At 45.1% G+C, this 23,458-nt stretch overlaps 1 protein-coding gene across 1 annotated transcript in view; it reads right to left on the reverse strand.

Annotated features, from left to right (window-relative positions):
• The window catches only part of SLC7A8 (solute carrier family 7 member 8), a 51,534-nt gene extending 42,911 nt beyond the window's left edge, over positions 1–8,623 (reverse strand). Inside the window, exons 1-2 of the mRNA XM_075828888.1 lie at positions 8,251–8,623; positions 5,943–6,151 (exon numbers count right to left, since the gene is read on the reverse strand). Of these exons, the coding sequence (XP_075685003.1) occupies positions 5,943–6,093 (151 nt within the window). The 5' untranslated portion in view covers positions 6,094–6,151; positions 8,251–8,623. The remainder of the gene's footprint in view (positions 1–5,942; positions 6,152–8,250) is intronic.
• Between the last annotated feature and the right edge of the window lie 14,835 nt (positions 8,624–23,458).

Here is a 23,458-nt window from a genome sequence, read left to right on the forward strand (position 1 = left end):
TGTAATCGTTTATGTCATTTGTTTTCCTAGTTTCGGCTCGCAGTCCACATATAAATATATATGATTTATAGGGACTAAAGGAACAGCAAATTTTTTATATTTCTAAATGGAACAGAAACTTTCCTAAGCTCGAGCATTAAAATTATTAAATTCTCTGCAACTTCCAGGTCAGCCCTGCTTTATGACTGCATGTGCCTTCCGCTCCATAATACAGACTGCCACAAATACCTGAATTCTGATGAGGAATCAGCATGGGGAATTTGAATTCAACACAGGTTAGGCTCTGTCATGGCTTCCATTAAAAAAGGTGTGAACATAGTCTTAGGGTATGTGCACACACACTAATTACGTCCGTAATTGACGGAGGTATTTCGGCCGCAAGTAGTGGACCGAACACAGTGCAGGGAGCCGGGCTCCTAGCATCATACTTATGTACGATGCTAGGAGTCCCTGCCTCGCTGCAGGACAACTGTCCCGTACTGTAATCATGTTTTCAGTACGGGACAGTTGTCCTGCAGCGAGGCAGGGACTCCTAGCATCGTACATAAGTATGATGCTAGGAGCCCGGCTCCCTGCACTGTGTTCGGTCCGGGACTTGCGGCCGAAATACGTCCGTCAATCACGGACGTAATTAGTGTGTGTGCACATACCCTAACTAGACACGCAATGCCCGGCCAACAGCCAGATGTGCGGCAATCACATGATCACCAGGCAAGCTTGTTTTCGAGAAGGGGGTTGCACTGTAAGGGTATGTTCACACGGCCTATTTACGGACGTAAATCGGGCGTTTTTGCCCCGAATTACGCCCGAAAATAGCGCCTCAATAGCGCTGACAAACATCTGCCCATTGAAAGCAATGGGCAGACGTTTGTCTGTTCACACGAGGCGTATATTTACGCGCCGCTGTCAAATGACGGCGCGTACATAGACGCCCGCGTCAAAGAAGTGACCTGTCACTTCTTTGGCCGTAATTGGAGCCGCTATTCATTGACTCCAATGAATAGCAGCGCTAATTACGACCGTAATTGACGCGGCGTTCAAGCGCCTGCACATGCCGGTACGGCTGAAATTACGGGGATGTTTTCAGGCTGAAACATCCCCGTAATTTCAGCCGTTACGGACCCCCGCCGTGTGAACATACCCTTAATGTAATGTAAAAGGGTTGTAAATAAAAGTAACGACATATTTATTGTGGATCTTTTATATGTATATATATATATATATATATATATATATATATATATATAAAAGGTTCAATAAATCCTACCCCTTTTTGACGCACGAAATACCTGCTAACGTGTGAGATTTTTGTGGCAAATCAATAAAATTCATCACAATATAAATATTTTTAAAATCTGGCAGTGCAAAACATGAAGTTGTATGAGAGAATTTCTGCTTTATCACAAATGTACTGTGACATCCAACCTGTTTATGGTGACATACATTTTTCCTGACACTGTTTGAGAATCGCAGTCCTAGGACATGACAGGCTGCTATCTTTATAACACTGGATCTGATGCAAAGAGAGAGATGCAGACGTGTGTCACAGGCCAGGTCAAAGAAAATACACAACCCTGTCAAATTATGTAAAAACATGAGTAAAGCTTAAAGAAAACTGCAGAAAGGCCAGGAAGAAAATTGCAGGTATGAGCCGTTAAATAAAGGTCAGCCTCGTTATCATGTTCTGTCAACCATTTTGTGAGTGGCATAAATGGATATTCATGAGGGTATCAGTTTACTAGAAATTTATGATAATTTTGCTACATAAAAAGCACAAGATACTAGACATTTTTTTAAAATGTGTTATAAAATAGTATAAGGCTGTGTTCACATCAGCGTCAGGCTGTTTATGGGTTCCTCCAACGGAAAGGTCTAACGGAAACCTTGAACGGAAGGGGGACGCTGATGTCAACAAGACCTAAACCTTTATTTCTATAGGGCCAATATATTCTGAAGCTCCTTCCATTAAAATACATATTTCATTGCTGTATGACGCCATTTAAACAATTAAATAATACTCTATGGAAAGAAAGTCTAATGTTGGTCCTGATAATAAGCGTAGAAGAAATTTTTTCCTCATAATGTACAATAAGCACAATATATATCTAATGTATATGTGTGTACATATAGATAAACTAACTAGTTGGTTAAGTATTTAATGCCTGTTGTATTGTACAAAAGTTCACGGACCTCAATGACAAAGTGCCCTTTGTACATCACATACTTAGTGCTCCACTCCACTTTGTGCCACACACGTCAGGCAAGGTCAGCAATATAAACTAGCCATTTCCTACAATTTGGAGTCATGTGACCGACAACATGTGACTTCCTTCCCCTCTCCCCTCCATCTGCACCCATTGATAAGAAGGACAAGAGTCGTGGGCAGGGTGGAAGGTATATATCCTTGCTTCATGAAAACCATCATGCACGCAACATTATGTATTATGCAGTGCTATTATTTGCATGTAAATGTTACATTGTCCTCCATTGTAAAATAGAATAGCAGCATACGTAGATTTAGTAATCCAAATACCAGTCCCTCTCCATTTCTGTAATGATAAGGCCCTGTACACACGGCGCAATTTTTGGCGCAAAATTCTGCCTCCTATTCATTTAAATGGGAGTCGGACGCTTCTTTTTCTCGGTAGCTGATTTTTTCAGCTAGCGGGAAAAAGAAGTGTCCTGCTCGATCTGAAGTCAATGGGAGAAGGAATCTTCCTGCCGACCGCAGGAATGATTCCGCGGCGGATTTTGTGGCAGGACCCACCACGCAAAATCCGCCGTGTGAACGGACCCTTAGATAAAGGACCACTCACAGTATTAGGATATAAGCTATACGGAGTATCTATTTTATCACATTTTACACTGTGTTTAAAAGACCTTGGGATAATGAAGAATGTATAATGGAAAACAATGGCTTAGGCCTCATGCACACGAACGTGCTTTTGCGGTCTGTGCATGGCCCGGGAGCCCGCATCGCAGAAAGAACGGACATGTCTTTTTACGGCCGTCTTCTGCGGTCCGGGCTCATTGAAAATAATGGCCGCGATCATGTGCATTGCCCGCGATTTGCAGGTGGCTTGCGGCTGACAGTTTGCTGCCGGCAGACCCGAAAATCACGGGCGTGCACATGGCTACGGTCGTGTTCAGGAGGCCATACACATATAGACATATTCTTTTTACCAATGCCTTCTCTAGTCTTTTAAATTAAAATAACCTAATGTTTTTTGTTTTTTTACGTTGGCCTAAGGCCTCATGCACACGACCGTATTTTTTCCCACCTGTAAATACTGGCGTAAATACGGGTCCGGTGTCACGCGTATTCGACCCGTTTTGCACCAGTATTTACGGACCCGTGCCCGTAAATATGGGTCCAGTGTCACCCGTATTCCACCCGTATTTACGGGCACGTTTTTGGCGGCAAAATAGCACTGCACTAATCGGCAGCCCCTTCTCTCTATCAGTGCAGGATAGAGAGAAGGGACAGCCCTTTCTGTAATAAAAGTTAAAGAAATTCATACTTACCCGGCCGTTGTCTTGGTGACGCGTCCCTCTCTTCACATCCAGCCCGACATCCCTGGATGACGCGGCAGTCCATGTGACCGCTGCAGCCTGTGATTGACCTGTGATTGGCTGCAGCGGTCACATGGCCTGAAACGTCATCCAGGACGTCGGGCCGGATGTCGAGAGGGACGCGTCACCAAGGCAACGGGCGGGAGACCGGACTGGAGGAAGCAGGAAGTTCTCGGTAAGTATGAACGTCTTTTATTTTTATTTTTTACAGGTTTATTCTGATCGGTAGTCACTGTCCAGGGTGCTGAAAGAGTTACTGCCGATCAGTTAACTCTTTCAGCTCCCTGGACAGTGACTATTTACTGACGTCGCTTAGCAACGCTGCCATAATGACGGGTGCACACATGTAGCCACCCGTCATTACGAGAGCTCCATAGACTTCTATGGACTGTCCGTGCCGTTATTACGGCCTGAAATAGGACATGTTCTATCTTTTTCAACGGCACGGGCACCTTCCCGTGAGAAAACGGGAAGGCACCCGTCGCCAATAGAAGTCTATGAGCCCGTTATTACGGGTCGTAATTACGACCCGTAATAACGGGAGTTTTTACGGTCGTGTGAATGAGGCCTGAGAGAGTACATAGTACCGTAGCAAACACTGTGACCCTTCATCCCCCTATCAGAAGAGCAGCTAAAATCTTAGTCCTTTGAGGAAAGGCTACAAAGAATCAGATTGTATCCTCCTGTCCTGCTTCTCAATCAATGGCCAAAAAAAGTTGCGATATTGATATCTACTAATGTTAACCATAGAAATCTATGAAAGAGGCAGATTTTGGTACCAAGGTAACATGGGCTTCAAAAATTACGAGGCAATGTGGTAATTTTGGGGATAAGAATTGAGATATTGTTCAATGGTGATCTATAGTGATGGTGTTTAATAAAACCTGTAATGTTGTGGTCATAATATAGACCCTAAAATACAGCCATATTACGCAAATGTGAAATCGGCCTATAGTAATGGTTCACCATTAGGGTATGTGCACACGGCTTATTTTTGGGCCGTAAACGCCTCCATAAATCTGCCTATTGATTTCAATGGGAAAAACTGTGTTCTGTTCCGACGGGCCGTTTTTTTACGCAGGCCGTTTTGAAAAACGGCCGTGTAAAAAAACGCCCGAGAAAAAGCAGTGCATGTCACTTTTTGAGCCGTTTTTCATTGACTCTATAGAAAAACAGCTCCAAAAACGTCCGTAAAAAACGCGGCGAAAAACTTGAGTTGCTAAAGAAAAACGTCTGAAAATACGGAGCCGCTTTCAAGGGAAAACAGCTCTGGATTTTCAGGCGTTTTTGGTTAAGCGGGTGCACATACCCTTAAACATCCTCTGGCATGTTACTGAGAAATGTCAGAAGTCATCAATCTGTAAGGTGATCAGTCACTAGTACAAAGGGATTGCAGCATGTGGACACTTTGTTCTGGAACGAGTAGGGCCATGGACCCCAACAAATAACATTATCTGACATATCTTTAAGATTTTAAATGTGACTCTTGACATTAACTTGCACTGGTAAGGCTTCGTTCACATCTGCTTCAGGGCTCCGTTCAGGCGTTCCATCGGTGCTTTCCGTCAGAAGGGAACCTGGACTGAAAAAAACGGAAACCGTAGATTTCAATGGTGATGAATCTGGTGCCAATGGTTTCCGTTTGTCTCATTTGTGCAAAGGTTTCGTCGTTTTGACAATGAATACCGTAGTCTACGCCGTCAAAACAACGGAACCCTTGAACAACTGAGACAAACGGAAACCATTGGCACCGGATCCGTCACTATTGAAATCAGTGATGATGCAAACGGAAACCTATGGTTTCCGTTCGTTTCAGTCCGGGTTCTGTTCTCACGGAAAGCTCAGACGGAACGCCTGAACGGAGCCCTGAAGCAGGTGTGAACGAAGCCTAAGCTGGTCACAAAGTAGATTTGAGCAATCAGATGGTTGTTATTACTGAAATTGTTAACTAACTATATAGTGTATGAACTCGCCTAGATTATTTAGGAAGCTGTAACCGGCATGACTAATTGCACCTATGTAAAATATCCCTACGCCCTTGCTGCGAGCACTATTCTAAGCTTATACCAGCAAGAATATTTCATAATATGGGACAATTTATAGTAAAGATGTTTTTTTCAAACTATGGCATTTGCCTAAGATGTCGTTCAGACATGCTATAATGTAACATTGTCTGAAGTGCAGGAGCTGGGATGCCCCCGAACGTCTTGAACTAATGGGTTCCATCACCAATATAAAGACCACATGAATGGCCATCTCAGTATTGAAACCAGTAAGAGCTGCGGACACGAGTGAGAGCATAGGCTTCAGAAAACCAACAATGACATCTGCACAATCCATACTGAAAAAATACATAACGTCACACTCACCTACTATAATGCCACAGGCACTCACTAGCCCGATCTCCTTCTTAAGAGCCACACCACCTCCTCCTCCAGCACTAGAACCTGACCCAGAATCCTGTGCTTGCTCTTCAGGGAGCTTCTCAGTACTAGTTCGTAGTCGGGCACCTTCTGCCATCTTGTCTGGCAAATTGACAATTGTATATCAGAAACGGATAGTTCTTTACCCACAAGACCTGTGCATAAGAATAATTGCAAAAATCAGACACAGTAATAAATCTCATATACTGGCATGAATGTTACAAATGTCCTACGCTTCCAGAATAAGAATATATCCTTATGTTTGGGTTCCATACCCCTGCTCTCTCGCGCAGTTTTAATCCGAACATCCCCTCTATGTGCTGGAGATGCCGGAGTCATGAGGGCACCCTAATTCACATCTTCTGAGATTGCCCCCTCGTGAAGCCGTTCTGGTTGGAGGTCAGGGGTTTGGGGAGTATTATACTACAACAGGAGTATAGACCCCCTGCACTATTTGCCCAATGTCCCTCCCAAGTCAATAGGGAAACATTCAAATTGACTGTTTCAACATTTCCTTACATCTGCTAAAACTCTGATTGCATGGAAATGGAAGCAGCCCTCACCCCCCACGGACATGGACTTGTTGACCAGAACGAGGGAAATTCGTACAATGGAATTTATGACAACTCCTTGGACCATTTTAGTCGAATATGGGATCCATATTGGATCACACAGTCCTCTGGATGAGACTTGGTTTGGGTTTCTTGTGATTAGGGACCAACCTCCAGTTCTCCCTTACCTCCCCCCTTCTTCCTTTTGTTCTTTCCTCCCTGTTTTGTCCTGCCTTGTCTCCCATATGGGACTTGGATCAATAATATTTGCTTTCTATTTGCAAGTCTCTAATCTTCTCACTCATCTGCACTACTGCATTTCAAATCCTTTTGTTCTGTAGAAGTTCTGAAAATTTCTACAGTTGAAACCAGAATAAGAATATAAAAAAAACCAAAAAACTTTAACCTGTTGAGATCTTGCTGAGCAACTGGGACTCATCTGGTCATATCTCTGTTACGGTCAGCCGCAGGCACTCTATGCTAAGAACGATCAGCTAACTACAGATAAAAGGGACATATTGCTACACCTCCACAGTACTAAAAAAATTTTTTTTGCAAACTTTGATAATCTAAGAGTATCCCCTCAACTTTATCCATTACAGTACATAAAAGGTTCTATATCTACCATTCATTGTCGTATATATGTAAACATTTCTATACCCAGAGAAAACTAGACTTCTCGGAGTGTGTACAATATCACCAAGAGAGATATAGAACGCCTGCTGCGTGGAGAAAAAGATCTTCTCCCAATTTCAATATTTATCTCAAATATTCTCCATACATCAACACATATATATCGGTCAATATTATTAGAACTCTTTTATTAAAGTCAAGTATAAGTTCTGCTTTCCTATTCTACTATCTATATAATACAGTCATCCCCTTATGTACCTCTAGGTCCCGGTCATAATAAGGGGTCTCTCATATTAAAGAGGTAAATGACGGAGTTTATTGCCAGTAATATATTTGTGGGGGTCTATGACTAGCGCGGGGGTATCTTTTGTCAAATCTCTATAGTAGGTCACAATGAAGGCCTGTGAATGACTATATAGAACCTCTCCAGCTATTGTATTAACACTTCATGTGCTTGGTTATAAGCCAATGCTGGGACATTGTTATACTGAGCAAATGTTGAGGGTCCCAGTAATTGAATATATTGTTAAAAACCAGCAAGTGATGGAGTGGTGTACCCAAAAGCATCAAACAGGCTATATTTTATTTCCAGGCTCTACTATATGGTCCCAGTAGAAAATTCAATTCTCCATAATAGGAAACAGAGTGACTAGAAATCTCAAGCCCGGTGAATGTATTCTGACAATCCACAGACCATCCATATATTTGTGAACTGTAGGACATATCCCCTTTAAATAGCCACCAATTCATGTGACGTTTGCCGAGTATCTAATATACGGTGTTGGATCAATGAGCAGTAAAGTGAGCAGCACGAAATTGACTTTGTTTTCTCTACATCATAACAGCGCATCATGATTGGCACCTACCATAGTAGGATGGGCACACACACTGAATAGAGGGTTGCCATTTATACGGTGGCACAAGTGAACGCCGCGTCTGTACAATGACTATACAATACATGCAGTCCTACATTACATCTGCGGCGTCTCCTCTATATGACAGTGTGGCCATGGTGCCCTATGACAGATGCTCATACATATCCAGAAGTGAACCCTGTACCCGGTCCTCACCAGCTCCTCTCAGGGTGCCCGCAGCATGTCGGTGGTGGATGGTCGGAGCTATGTCATCCTAGTAGCGGGCCCTTGTGTGCCGACGCCGGGTCTCCGTCACCATGTATGTGGCTTCGTGTGCGGCGTCCTCCTCCCCCTCCTCCTCACACCTGCACCTTCTGTCGTCCCTGCTGTCCTCGGCTCTGTGTCTCCGTCTCCCTGTCAGCGCTTTTATTCCCTCTGCAGACTCCGCCCCTTGGCTTGGTACTCCTCAATCCCGGCAGATAAACACCCAGATGTTAAGACACATCCATGTCCTGCTTCCTCTTCCAGATGTTTGGGGAGTCCTAGAATGGCAGATCCACTACGTAGGGCTCTGTTCATACCGGAATCATGGTTGGGAACGTTCACGTTTCAAATGCACTGGCAGCAGTCTTCTTCCTATAACCTGTCAGGATCCATTAGCAGCTAGTAGCAAAATGAATCTATCATGCCAATGTGAACAGTCAAATATGGGCATATTGGTTTTTATGGTCTCATTCCATCAAGGTCACCTCCCTTGGAATATGAAATCACTAACTGATGGCACTGTATCAAGGAGATGACATGATCTGCTATGAATATTTATTTATTCCGTTGTTTATATTAGCGCCAACATATTCCGCAGAGATTGCCATCTCCCAGCGCACAATCTAATATATAGCGCTGATTTAATAAGAAGCCAATTACCCTATCACGCAAATATAAGTAGAACATACAAACTCCATGCAGATGTCATCCCTGGTTAGATTTGAACCCAGGACCACCCCAGACACTGTTGATCAAATCAGTATTCAATGAACGGACTGCTGGCAGTTATCCTAATGTGCGGACATTGTGATTTACAGCACCATTAACACCACCTAGATTAGCGCAATGCGAATATAGTAATATTGCTTATATGGCCACTAAGCCTGAAGTACAAAGCTCATACACACACATATGTATAATGGAATGTTTCTGGAGGGTCTCCGCACTGGAGAAGGGATATTTATTACGGTCAGCCATCCCTTTGGAGAACACTATAGCCGGGCTCTTCCCAGCCTGAAATGGCTCATTGCAAAAATGAATAGATTTAATTCAACTGCATAGCAAATAATTGGAAATAATGAAAAACTTTGAAAGCCCCTGGTCAGAATTCGTACAAGGCTTATTAAATGTTTATCATCTTTGCATTGGAAAAAGCATGCTGCGTGTAAAGGAGTCTTCAGCAGCATATTGGCTATGAGATTAGGTAGAAACTCTCACATAGGACTCCATCATTCCTAACTCAAAGGAAAGCTGCCCTCCTTACTGAGGCTTGTGAATCACACATTGGACTCCCAAAAATAACTCAAAGCACAGAACTAAACATAGAAATGGAACAAAAGGAGGAACCTCTCTACAGGAGCACCAGCGTCTCCGGGATACTGTGAGCATTTGTGGGTCACCGTTTTCCTGGATACCGACTTTTGGGTCTGATATTGTTCCGCCTTTTGTTTTGCTCTCTTGGTTTGGGCAGGTTGTTTGCTTTTTTAATAAGGATTATGAATCCTTTTTTTGGCATCTCCATAAGGCCATGCATATTTTCCTTGGCCCACATATAGTGATTACATATTACAAAGAAGAAAGCTTTTCACAGAACCCATATGGCTTCCCAGATAGCATCTTCCAAGTTACAATCCAGAAAGCATGACGCGTCTCTTTCGCCTTTTATTTCCGAAGCACATAAGACTGTGAGACAGGCCATTGTCTGATGTGGACAGTTCTCAGGACAGGGGTCTATTCTAGTCTCACCAAGTATATAATATTCACAACTATGTTTATCTCTAAAACTTGCGATAGTGACATAACACATATGAATAAAACAATCTTGGCTGATAAATATTCACCTAATCTTAAAGCACCATGAGAAATGAGATACACACTCATTTACTGTGTAAGTGTGAATGTTTCGCTGTCTCTCCAGATTCCTGGGTTCTGTTTAATAGACAAATAGTCACATTCTAGAGCCATCTGTAGTTTCAGAATATGCAAACTTCAGAAAGACTAATATTTAAGAATATAATCAGCTATGTTTACACTTGCGTTAGTTCTTTTCCTTCAAAGTTCAGTATAGCGTTGCATGCTGCGCTATTCTGACCAGTTAAAAAAGAAAAAAACGTATAGCTGACAGAATCCTAACTGATCCATTATACGGCTGTGTTCACACCATCAGGAGCCTCCATCACAGATTCTGGATAAAATAATGGTCATAACTTGGCCAAAAATGCTCGTTTTTTAAAAATAAAAACGTTACTGTAATCTACATTGCAGCGCCTATCTGTAAAGGATCTGCCAGGTACTACGTCTGTGTATAATCCCGGGATTAATCAGTCGACACCTGAGGCCAGACCTCTTAGACTGACACCGGCTCCCACCAACCAGGGTGGCAGGCTCAGGAGTGGGAGAGCCTATCGCGGCCTGGTCAGTCGGAGTTAGCTCCGCCCCCTGTCCATTTATACCTGTCGTGTTCTCTTCCTCAGTGCTTGTTATTCTTCTTGGATTCCTGGCCCCACTGCTGCCTTGCTCCAGCCTGCTTCTGCCGTGCTTCTGCCTTGCTTCAGTTCCGCTTATCCTGCTTCGCTTTGCCCCTGGCTTGCTTCCTGCTCCGTGCTCTCGTTGGTATACTCCACTACATCCTGGTCCTGACTGACTCATTCACCGCTCCGTTTCCTCGCGGCGTTCCGTGGGCTACTGCCCCTTCCCTTGCGTGTTCCCTGTTTGTACTCTCTTGCACTTGGACAGCGTAGGGACCGCCGCCAAGTTGTACCCCGTCGCCTAGGGCGGGTCGTTGCAAGTAGGCAGGGACAGGGCGGTGGGTAGATTAGGGCTCACTTGTTCCCTTCACCTCCTTCCTGCCATTACATAATAACAAGCCCATACCTAGTCTACCATTTCTCCTACGCTGACACTATCATGGACCCCCTTGAGACCCTGACCCAGCAGATGCAGGGCCTCTCCCTACAGGTCCAGGCCCTGGCTCAGAGGGTCAACCAGGGTGACGCTGCCTTAGTAGTACCCCTCACCTCACCTCTAGAACCCGACCTCAAGTTACCTGACCGGTTCTCAGGGGACCGTAAGACTTTTCTCTCCTTCCGGGAGAGTTGCAGACTTTATTTCCGCCTAAAACCTCACTCCTCAGGTTCCGAGAACCAGCGGGTGGGTATTATTATATCCCGACTGCAGGAAGGGCCCCAAGAGTGGGCCTTCTCCTTGGCTCCTGACGCCCCTGAACTTTCCTCCGTTGATCGTTTTTTCTCTGCCCTCTGACTCATTTACGACGAGACTGACAGGACTGCCTTAGCCGAGAGTCAGCTGGTGACCTTACGTCAGGGTAGGAGACCTGTTGAGGAATACTGTTCTGATTTTAGAAAGTGGTGCGTAGCTTCTCGGTGGAACGACCCGGCCCTAAGGTGCCAGTTTAGGTTAGGATTATCTGACGCCCTGAAGGATCTGCTGGTTAGCTACCCCTCTTCTGACTCCCTAGACCAGGTTATGGCCCTAGCAGTACGACTTGACCGACGTCTCAGGGAACGTCAGCTTGAACGTTTCAATGTTTTCCCCTCTGACTTCCCTGCGATTCCCCCCGAGGTCCCGTCTCCTCGCTCTTCCACGGAGGACTCGGAGGTACCTATGCAACTCGGGGCCTCCATGTCCCCTCGACAACGTAGAGAGTTTCGCAGGAAGAATGGTCTCTGCTTCTATTGTGGGGACGACAAGCATCTACTGAACACCTGTCCCAGGCGCAAGAATAAACAGCCGGAAAACTTCCGCGCATAAGTGATCATCGGGGAGGTCACTTGGGCGCACAGGTATTTCCCGTTAATATGAAACGCAATAAGATTTTGCTTCCCTTTCAGGTCTCGTTTGCTGGCCGGTCTGCCACTAGCAGTGCCTTCGTGGATTCTGGCTCATCTGCTAATATCATGTCTGTGGAATTTGCTATGTCTCTAAAAATGCCTTTTATTGATTTGCCTTATCCTATCCCGGTAGTGGGTATCGACTCCACTCCTCTTGCTAATGGTTATTTTACTCAGCATACTTCTGTTTTTGAACTCCTTGTTGGCTCCATGCATTTGGAGCAGTGCTCTGTACTGGTGATGCAGGGATGATCGTCCGATCTGGTATTAGGTCTTCCCTGGTTGCAGCTGCATAATCCCACGTTTGATTGGAATACTGGGGATCTCACCAAATGGGGTAGTGAATGCCTGATGTCATGTCTTTCGGTTAACTCTATTTCTCCCCGGGAGGAGGTAAACACGCTACCTGAGTTTGTTCAGGACTTCGCTGATGTGTTTTCTAAGGAGGCCTCCGAGGTGTTGCCCCCTCATAGAGATTACGATTGCGCCATCGATTTGGTGCCTGGTGCCAAGCTTCCTAAGGGTAGGATATTTAATCTTTCATGTCCTGAACGTGAAGCTATGAGGGAGTATATCCAGGAATGCCTGGCCAAGGGTTTCATTCACCCCTCGACTTCTCCTGTAGGTGCTGGCTTCTTCTTCGTGGGGAAGAAGGATGGTAGTCTTAGGCCGTGCATTGACTATCGTAACTTGAATAAGGTCACCGTAAGGAACCAGTATCCCCTTCCTTTGATTCCGGATCTTTTTAATCAGGTTCAGGGGGCCCAATGGTTTTCTAAGTTCGATCTACGGGGGGCATATAACCTTATCCGCATCAAAGAGGGGGATGAGTGGAAAACTGCGTTCAACACACCCGAAGGTCATTTCGAATACCTGGTCATGCCCTTTGGGTTGTGTAATGCCCCTGCCGTCTTCCAGAATTTTATTAATGAAATTCTGAGAGATTACCTGGGTAATTTTCTTGTAGAGTACCTTGATGACATACTGGTGTTTTCCAAGGACTGGTCCTCCCACGTGGAGCATGTCAGGAAGGTCCTCCAGGTCTTCCGGGAAAATAATCTGTTTGCGAAGACCGAAAAATGTGTGTTTGGGGTACAGGAGATACCATTTTTAGGTCAAATCCTCACTCCTCATGAATTCCGCATGGACCCTGCCAAGGTTCAGGCTGTGGCGGAATGGGTCCAACCTGCCTCCCTGAAGGCGCTACAGTGTTTTTTGGGGTTCGCTAACTATTACAGGAGATTTATTGCCAACTTCTCGGTCGTCGCTAAGCCTCTTACGGACCTTACTGGCAAGGGTGCTGATGTCCTCCATTGGCCCCCTGAGGCCATCCAGGCTTTTGAGACCCTCAAGAAGTGCTTTATCTCGGCCCCCGTGCTGCTTCAGCCCAACCAAAGGGAGCCATTTATTGTGGAGGTTGACGAATCCGAGGTGGGAGTGGGGGCCGTCTTGTCCCAGGGTACCAGCTCCCTCACCCATCTCCGCCCCTGTGCTTACTTCTCTAGGAAGTTTTCGCCCACGGAGAGTAACTATGATATTGGCAACCGCGAACTTTTAGCCATTAAATGGGCTTTTGAAGAGTGGCGTCACTTCCTGGAGGGGGCCAGACACCAGGTAACGGTCCTTACTGACCACAAGAATCTGGTTTTCCTAGAATCTGCCCGGAGGCTTAATCCTAGACAAGCTCGTTGGGCACTATTCTTTACCAGATTTAATTTCTTGGTTACCTATAGGGCTGGGTCCAAAAATATTAAGGCTGATGCACTGTCATGTAGTTTCATGGCCAATCCTCCTTCCGAGAAAGATCCTGCTTGTATTTTACCCCCTGGTATAATCGTTTCTGCCACTGATTCTGATTTAGCTTCTGACATCGCGGCTGATCAAGGTTCAGCTCCCGGGAACCTCCCTGGGGACAAACTGTTTGTCCCCCTGCAATACCGGCTAAGGGTACTCAGGGAAAACCATGACTCCGCACTATCTGGTCATCCTGGCATCTTGGGTACCAAACACCTCATTACCAGAAACTATCTATTGGTGGCCTGGGTTGCCTAAAGACGTTAGGGCTTACGTTGCCGCTTGTGAGGTTTGTGCTAGGTCCAAGACCCCTAGGTCCTGACCTGCGGGCTTACTACGTTCCTTGCCCATTCCCCAGAGACCTTGGACCCATATCTCCATGGATTTTATCACCGATTTGCCTCCATCTCAGGGCAAGTCGGTGGTGTGGGTGGTAGTAGACCGCTTCAGCAAGATGTGCCACTTTGTGCCCCTTAAGAAACTACCTAACGCCAAGACGTTAGCTTCTTTGTTTGTTAAACACATTCTGCGTCTCCATGGGGCCCCAGTCAATATCGTTTCTGACAGAGGGGTACAATTTGTTTCCTTATTTTGGAGAGCTTTTTGTAAAAAGTTGGAGATTGATCTGTCCTTCTCCTCCGCCTTCCATCCCGAAACTAATGGCCAAACGGAAAGGACTAACCAATCCCTGGAACAATATTTAAGGTGTTTCATCTCTGACTGTCAATTTGATTGGGTCTCATTCCTTCCCCTCGCCGAATTTTCCCTGAATAACCGGGTCATTAACTCGTCAGGGGTCTCCCCGTTTTTCTGTAATTTCGGGCTTAACCCAAGGTTCTCCTCCGTTTCTCCTGGTTGTTCCAATAATCCCGAGGTAGAGGACGTTCATCGGGAACTGTGCACAGTCTGGGCCCAGGTTCAGAAGAACCTAGAGGCGTCCCAGAGCGTACAAAAGATTCAGGCTGATAGTAGACGTTCTGCTAACCCCCGGTTTGTCATCGGGGATCTGGTCTGGTTGTCGTCCAGGAACTTGCGCCTTAAGGTCCCGTCCAGGAAGTTTGCTCCCCGATTTATTGGACCTTATAAGATCATTGAAGTCCTCAACCCTGTATCCTTCCGTCTGGAGCTGCCCCCATCCTTTCGCATACATGACGTCTTCCATGCCTCCCTCCTTAAACGCTGCTCCCCGTCCTGGTCCCCCTCGAGGAAACCTCCTGTTCCCGTTCTCACCCCTGAGGGGGTGGAATTCGAGGTGGCCAAGATTATGGACAGTAGGATGATCCAGGGCTCCCTCCAGTACCTGGTCCATTGGAGAGGATACGGGCCGGAGGAGAGGACTTGGGTACCTGCTCGAGATGTTCACGCTGGGGTATTGATCAGGAGGTTCCACCTTCTCTTCCCCACTAAACCGGGTCCTCTTAGTAAGGGTCCGGTGGCCCCTCATAAAAGGGGGAGTACTGTAAAGGATCTGCCAGGTACTACGTCTGTGTATACTCCCGTGATTAATCAGTCGACACCTGAGGCCAGACCTCTTAGACTGACACCGGCTCCCACCAACCAGGGTGGCAGGCTCAGGAGTGGGAGAGACTATCGCGGCCTGGTCAGTCGGAGTTAGCTCCGCCCCCTGTCCATTTATACCTGCCGTGTTCTCTTCCTCAGTGCTTGTTATTCTTCTTGGATTCCTGGCCCCACTGCTGCCTTGCTCCAGCCTGCTTCTGCCGTGCTTCAGTTCCGCTTATCCTGCTTCGCTTTGCCCCTGGCTTGCTTCCTGCTCCGTGCTCTCGTTGGTATACTCCACTACATCCTGGTCCTGACTGACTCATTCACCGCTCCGTTTCCTCGCGGCGTTCCGTGGGCTACTGCCCCTTCCCTGTTCCCTGTTTGTACTCCCTTGCACTTGGACAGCGTAGGGACCGCCGCCAAGTTGTACCCCGTCGCCTAGGGCGGGTCGTTGCAAGTAGGCAGGGACAGGGCGGTGGGTAGATTAGGGCTCACTTGTTCCCTTCACCTCCTTCCTGCCATTACACTATCTGCTGCAATAGCAGATAGGGGTTGCAAAATCTGGTGACAGAGCCTCTTTAACTAACTTTATCACAAACATGCATGCCTTGCCCAGGGGCGTAGCTAGGAGTGAAGGTAGGGAGAGGGGGGGGGGTCGCCGACCTGGAGCAGATACAATTAAATATTATAGCAGAGCAGGAAACTTCACTGTTCTGCCATTCACACATCCTGGAGTGGAATCCCCCACCATAGCGTTGCCGACGCTCTGGCCAGGGATTCCGTTCCTGGAGAAGACCCTGACGTCACTATCCATATATGGACAGTGACGACAGGAGCTCCTCTAGGGAGCCTCAATGGCGCTATGTACAGGGAGGGGGGAGTGTGGCCCTATCTACAAAGGGAGGTTGTGTGTGGCACTATCTACAAGGGGGCTGTGTGTGGCACTATCTACAAGGGGGCGTGTGGCAATATCTACATGAGGAGGCTGTTCATTATGTCACCATATAGTCTCAACAGCCTCAGTTGTACAATCTGTTTTAGACAGGCACTGACCTCTTTAAATTATTTTCTTACAATTGATTATGTTAACTACTTTATATAACTATATTGCTTGTAAAATGTACAAATGGTTTTATGCTCGATTGGTAGAGAAAACAAACATCGTGAGGGGGAAGGAGATGTCGGGAATGAAATTAGGGGAGTGGGGTGCCAAACTGAATCTTTGCCCCGGGTGCTGGAGAACCTAGCTACACCTCTGCCTTGCCGAGCATGCATGTCTATTTCAATGGGGAGAGGGGAATAAGCCACTGCCAGACCTCTCTGGCATCCGCTTTTCTCCCGCAGGACCAAAGGATTGAGGTTGAAATCTTACATGCCCAATCATTCTTTCCCCCAACAGGTGCAATTGGGAGACGATAGGAAGGCCCCTTATACCACATTAGATGACGGCCAATTCTATAAAAATCTGTAGGTTCCAAAAAGCGATTATCTAAAGATATCTATGGCCGGTTTGTAAGGAGGGCGAAGTAGCACCCCCCATTCACAGCCTATCTAAATGTATCCTTTTGTAAATAATTGCCCTTTTTACTTTAAAAGGGACTGCAAAGCTGCTAGGAGATTGTTCAGACATTTGGTAGTGATATTATGTTGTATTTCACTGTATCTATGTTGCTTTTGCTGCAGGTTCACTGGATAGGGCCTGCTGCGACGCCCGGTGGTGCTGCTGGTTGCGCGGTGCTGTCACTGTACACAGGAACAAAAGGCTTATGGGGGGCAGTAAAAGGGCAGAGGGGAGCCGATATAAGGAATAGGTTTGGTGCTTTTGCGAGAGAGTGTGTGGACGGCGTGAGGTACTAGACATAGCTTCTGTGGTCTGTGCAGTAGTGGGCTGAAACCTGCTTTCATTCAGGAAAGGACTGGAGACTTAAGCTGCTCGGGGCAGGGAAGGAAGATCGCTTGCTGAAAGTGAGCAAGTCCTTAGAGGGAAGCAAAACAGCTGGTTTACCAAGCAGAGCCAGTAGTAGGGGTAAGGGAGCAGACTGTGAGCTTCTAGAAGACTATTACAGTCTGGGGGCTGATAGAGGCAGGCCATTGTTGTGGGTGGCTTGTGTGACTAACGCTAAACCGGTGATGGCAGCAGAGCATTGTCTGATGGGGTCGGAGAGATAGTCAAACCGGGTGTGGGGACTATTGGGCAGGCAAATGGTACTGTGCTCAAACCAGGGAGAGGCTGTAGTGGGTCCTAGTGAGGGGACTAGAGGGATCCCTGTATTGATGGGCCTGTGAGGAAGCTACAGTGAGGACTGGTTGCCCTGTAATAGTCAGTGTAAGACATAGCATTTAGTAATCCTTGAAATTCAGGGCTCTAGAGAGAAGGCTACCTTGATCTCGTGTTGACTAGAAGTATAATAAGAGAGCTGAGAGGGTCTGGAGGAAGTGCCAGTTAGGCGTCACTGGTGGAGGAACATTGGAAGGCAGTGCCTTTGAAATACTTAACCAGGGAGGTCAGGGAGCGGTGCTTAGGGGGAAAACCGCATTTGCAAAAGACTTGAGATTCAGGGAACAGTGGCTTTAAGTTATCCCTTGTAAACTGAAACCCTTGAGACGCAGAGACAGTGCCAGAGGTAAAGACAGGGAAGATCAGGACGTAGAGCCAGGGAGTACCCAAATAATAGGAGCAAGAAGAGAGACGTCTGACAAAAAAGCGGGAAGTCTGTAGGCGTGAGGAAGTGTGAAGTCAGGGTTTGGACTCTGGAGGACAAGTAAAGACCTATACAAGAAGATATCTCTGGTTCGTTGTATTCATTTGGTTAGGCATTTCATAACCTTTAAGAGGATCTGCAACTTTATGTGTTGTAACCATTTAGCTTACGGTGCGTCATAAAAAGAAGTAACGATATGCTTTGTGTGCCTCTGTAATTTCAGTTGTGTACAGTAAGGGGAGCCACTCGAGTGACCCCATGTTACAAGCTCGATGGGGTTGTGTCACTAAGACATTTATGACATATCTACAGAATATGCCATAAATGTCTGATGGGTGCGAGTCTCGGAGGTGAAACCCACACCTATCTCCCATACGTGAGTCCCCCAGCCCTGCCCTGTCTGCTGCCGCATCCAGGAGAAACATAGGGGCACAACAGAACAGGAATCCGGAAAGCGACAACATTTTTGCTGTATCCTGTGGTGACACAACCCCTTCAACGGCTATAGACACCTTTGTACTAAACATTATTTATTGTTTATTTGCTTCCTAAATACAAAATTAAGCAACTTTCTAAATAAATAGTCTTCATTAACCCCTTCTCAAAATTTGACATATCCATACGCCAAAGTCGGGTAGGGGAAGTATGGAACGGGCTCACGGAGTGAACCTGCTCCATACGATGCCGGTGTCAGCTGTATGTTACAGCCGATACTGCAGAGCAACGAGCGGCATCCCCCTTTTAGAGATTGGCGTTATCGGTGCCGTTATATTGGGTGCCCGATATGTAAATAACTCCGAACTTTTAATGGGGCGTGTAAATGGCAAGGGGGCGTGTTACTATCTCTGTGACTCTGGCCAGCGGCGTCAGAGCTGTGCACGCATTCGCACGCTCTCACTCTTCAGCTCTTGGCAGACAATGACGACAAGACTGTGTGATCTCTCGCGAAACCACACAGTCTTGTCGTCCTTGTCTGCCGAGAGCTGAAGAGTGAGAACGTGAGCCCGCCCGCACAGCTCCGACGCCACTGCCGATGATACTCCCGCCGCCACGGAGCAGAAGAATTCACATTCTTCTCTTCTGTTCCGTGGAGGCGGCGGAGCACACACACACTCTCCTCTCCATCTCTTGTCAGCAAGTGAAGGAAAGACTGATCTCACGAGAGAGATCACACAGCACAAGCAGCTGTGACACGGTCTATAGCTGATTGGACAATGTCCCAGCGATAGTAACACCCTCCTTGCCATTTAGACACCCCATTGACAGTTCAGGGGGTTATTTACATATCGGGAGCCAAATATAACGGCACCGATATGTAAATAATGGAGGAAGTTAGAAAAATAATTTCAAGTGAGACAGGGGTTTGTGAAGCCCTGCCAATTACATGCTGTACTTGTATGGGCAGGTGAAAGGTTCTCTTTAAAGGCGTTTTTTCCTAGGATGTAACATTGATGTGTCAATAACTGTAATACTGTATGAACTGAAGCGCCACTGCCCCTTCACTGCAGTACCCAAACACAGCAATATCCATATGAAAAGTGGCTGGGCCTGGTACTCCACTTCAGTCTATTCAAGTGAATTTACCAGACACAGAACTTGTGTAAGGCAGACTTGTAATATGGCCATGTGCATGAGGCCTGATAAAGCCTGTGCGAAACGTGCTTTGGGGTGCTGGACAGTGGTGTAGGCAATAGATCATGGAATTTGGTGGTAATTGTTTGACCCTGGTGGTTACTTTTTTCCTTATAGGCCTGTCTATATTAGGTTTTATTTTGTGCTATGGTACATAGTTATTATGTAAGCATATACGGTGTATTGTTCGATATTGAACATTTAGCATGTACTAGCAATTATTTCAATTACGTGTAGTGGCCTGTATTATTTGACTTGCCTTATGCTCACACTGCTCATTCTTCCTTTTTATTTTTAATGGGTGTTTTTAGATGTTTGTACAACAGAGTGTCATTGTAATAAAGTTTATATGGATTATAAATCTATTGCTTTATTTTATTATTTACTGGTGTATTAGTTTTTAAATGCAGGAAAGTTTTTACGGTATATTATGTATATGGTGGTTCCCAAATGGGTTGACATGTGAATGCATATATTATGAGATACAAACATAGCAGAATGTAAGGAGCAGCACTGTAGCCGAAAAAAAACCTTGCGGTTGGTGCAGGACTTCAAGGGAGCGACCTTCTCCCCATGTGGTATAAAAAAAAAAAGATAGTTGGGAAGCAGCACTCAAGTAAAAAAAAAAAAGGGGGTTTTAATCACCAGAACAGCAGACAGCAACGTTTCACTCTCTCAGTGAAAGCTTTTGCTTGAAAAAGTGCTCACTGAGGGAGTGAAACGTTGCGGTCTGATGTTCTGGTGAGTAAAACCCCTTTTTTTTTTACTTGAGTGCTGCTTCCCAACTATATATTTTTTTATATAACTAGATAAAGTATCCTGCATTGGTTAATATATAAATAGTTTGTAGATTGTAGCGCCACCCCCAGATGAAGGCGGAAGCCGAAACGCACGTCGGGGCAGGACGCCAACTCCAGAGAATTTAGCATGACTGGTTAGTACTTTGTTTTCTCTCATTATGTATCTGGGTTATTTAGCACTTTAAACTGAGGGGTTTTATACAGAGTAGACATAGTACCTTCGCTGTGAGATACAGGTAAACCATATAAGCTATGTGGTTGACATTAAAATTTTAGATAATTTGCACTGTTCACGTTACATTTCATTATTGATCTGTCATTATATTATATTTAGATGAGATGCATAGATATTGTACCATGGCATTGCTATATAAAAGAGTTGATATCCCTGTACTTGTAATCCTTCTTGTCATCTGTATTGATTCATTTTTAATTGCTATTATTTGTACACTTTTTAATATAAATGAAATAAAAATTCTACGTTTTATATAGTAGGCTTATAGACACTGCTTCTCTTTATCGGTAGTATATATCCATGTGAGTACAACCATGTTACTTTAGGGAGTTATACTATAGAATAATGTACATGTATGCCTTGTGTATAGGATGGGGCACTGAGTAATGTAGCATCAGCTGTATAGCATACTTTCTTCCAATGAGCTTAACCAAATGGTTCTCAAAAGACTTGCTGCCGTCATCGGTCCATGCGGCCACCATACCAATAGGGGACGCGATAAGGGGTTTAACCCCTTCAAGACACAGCCTGTTTTGGCCTTCAGGACACAGCCAATTTTTTCAAATCTGACATGTTTCACTTTATGTGGTAATAACGTCGGAATGCTTTTACCTATCCAAGCGATTCTGAGATTGTTTTCTCGTGACACATTGGAATTTATGTTACTGGCAAAATTTGCTCGATTCATTCAATATTTAATTGTGAAAAACACCAAAATTTAGCGAAAAATTGCAAAAAATAGCATTTTTCTAAATTTATATGTATCTGCTTGTAAGACAGATAGTTATACCCCACAAAATTGTTGCTAATTAACATCACCCATATGTCTACTTTAGATTGGCATCGTTTTTTGAACATCCTTTTATTTTTCTATGACATCACAAGGCTTAGAACTTTAGCAGCGATTTCTCACATTTTCAAGAAAATTTCAAAAGGCTATTTTTACAGGGGCCAGTTCAGTTGTGAAGTGGATTTTAGGGCCTTATATATTAGAAACCCTCGATAAGTCACCCCATTTTAAAAACTTCACCCCTCAAAGTATTCAAAACAGCATTTAGAACGTTTCTTAACCCTTTAGATGTTTCACAGGAATTAAGGCAAAGTAGATGTGAAATGTTCAAAAATTTCTTTTTTTTTTTGCAGAAATTCATTTTTCAACTATTTTTTTTGTAACACAGAAAGTTTTACCCAAGAAACGCAACTCAATATCTATTGCCCAGATTCTGCAGTTTTTAGAAATACCCCACATGTGGCCCTAGTGCAATTATTGACTGAAGTACAGGCCTCAGAAACAAAGGAACACCTAGGGGATTTTGGGGCCTCCTTTTTATTAGAAAATATTTTAGGCTCCATGTCGGGTTTGAAAGGCTCTTGCGGCACCAAAACCGTGGAAATCCCCCAAAAGTGACCCCATTTTGGAAACTATACCCCTTGAGGAAATTATCTAGGGGTATAGTGAGCATTTTAACCCCGCAGGTTTTTTGCAGAAATTATTGGAATTAGGCTGTGAAAATGAAAATCTACATTCTTTCAAAGAAAATATAGGTTTAGCTAATTTTTTTCTAATTTCCACAAGGACTAAAAGGAGAAAATGCACCACTACTTTTGTAAAGCAATTTCTCCCGTGTAAAACAATACCCCGCATGTGGTCATAAACGGCTGTTTGGACACACGGCGGAGCTTAGAAGGGAAAGAGCGCCATTTGGCTTTTGGAGCTCAAATTTAGCAGGAATGGTTTGCGGAGACCACGTCGCATTTGCGGTCCTAAGGGACCAAAACAGTGAAAACACCAAAAAAGTGACTCCATTTAGGAAACTACACCCCTTGAAGAATACATCTAGGGGTATAGTGAGTGTTTTGAACCCACAGGGGTTTCATAGATTTTATTAGAATTGGGCAGTGAAGATAAAAAAAATCATTTTTTTCCAATAAGACGTAGCTTTAGCTCAACATTTTTCATTTTCTCAACAAATAAAGGAATAAAAGAACCCCAACATTTGTAAAGCAACTTCTCTGGAGTACGGCAATACCCCATTTGTGGTCATAAACTGCTGTTTGGGCATACGGCAAGGATCAGAAGAGAAGGAGTGCCATTTGGAGCACAGATTTTGCTGGATTGGTTTCTTGACACCATGTCACTTTTGCAAAGCTCCTAAGGTGTCAGTACAGTGGAAACTCCCCAAAAGTGAATCGATTCACGAAACTACACCCCTTGAGGAATTCATCTAGGGGTGTAGTGAGCATTTTGACCCCACAGGTGTTTCATAGATTTTATTAGAATTGGGCAGTGAAAATAAAAAAATTCTTCAATAAGACGTAGTTTTAGCCGAAAATGTTTCATATTCTCAACAAATAAATGAAAAAAAGCACCCCAACACTTGTAAAGCAACTTCTCCTGTGTACGGCAATACCCCATATGTGGTCATAAACTGATGTTTAGGCACGGAGTAGGGCTCAGAAGGGAAGGAGCGCCATTTGGCTTTTCGAGTACAGATTTTGCTGGATTGGTTTCTGGTCGCTATGTCGCATTTGCAAAGTCCCTGTGGGACCAAAACAGTGGATCCCCCCCAGAAGTGACCCCATTTTGGAAACTACATCCCTCAAGGTATTCACCTAGGGGTGTAGTGAGCATATTAACCCCACAGG

The sequence above is a fragment of the Rhinoderma darwinii genome, chromosome 1 (genome assembly GCF_050947455.1).
Source record: "Rhinoderma darwinii isolate aRhiDar2 chromosome 1, aRhiDar2.hap1, whole genome shotgun sequence".
In the NCBI taxonomy this organism is placed as follows: Eukaryota; Metazoa; Chordata; class Amphibia; order Anura; family Rhinodermatidae; genus Rhinoderma; species Rhinoderma darwinii.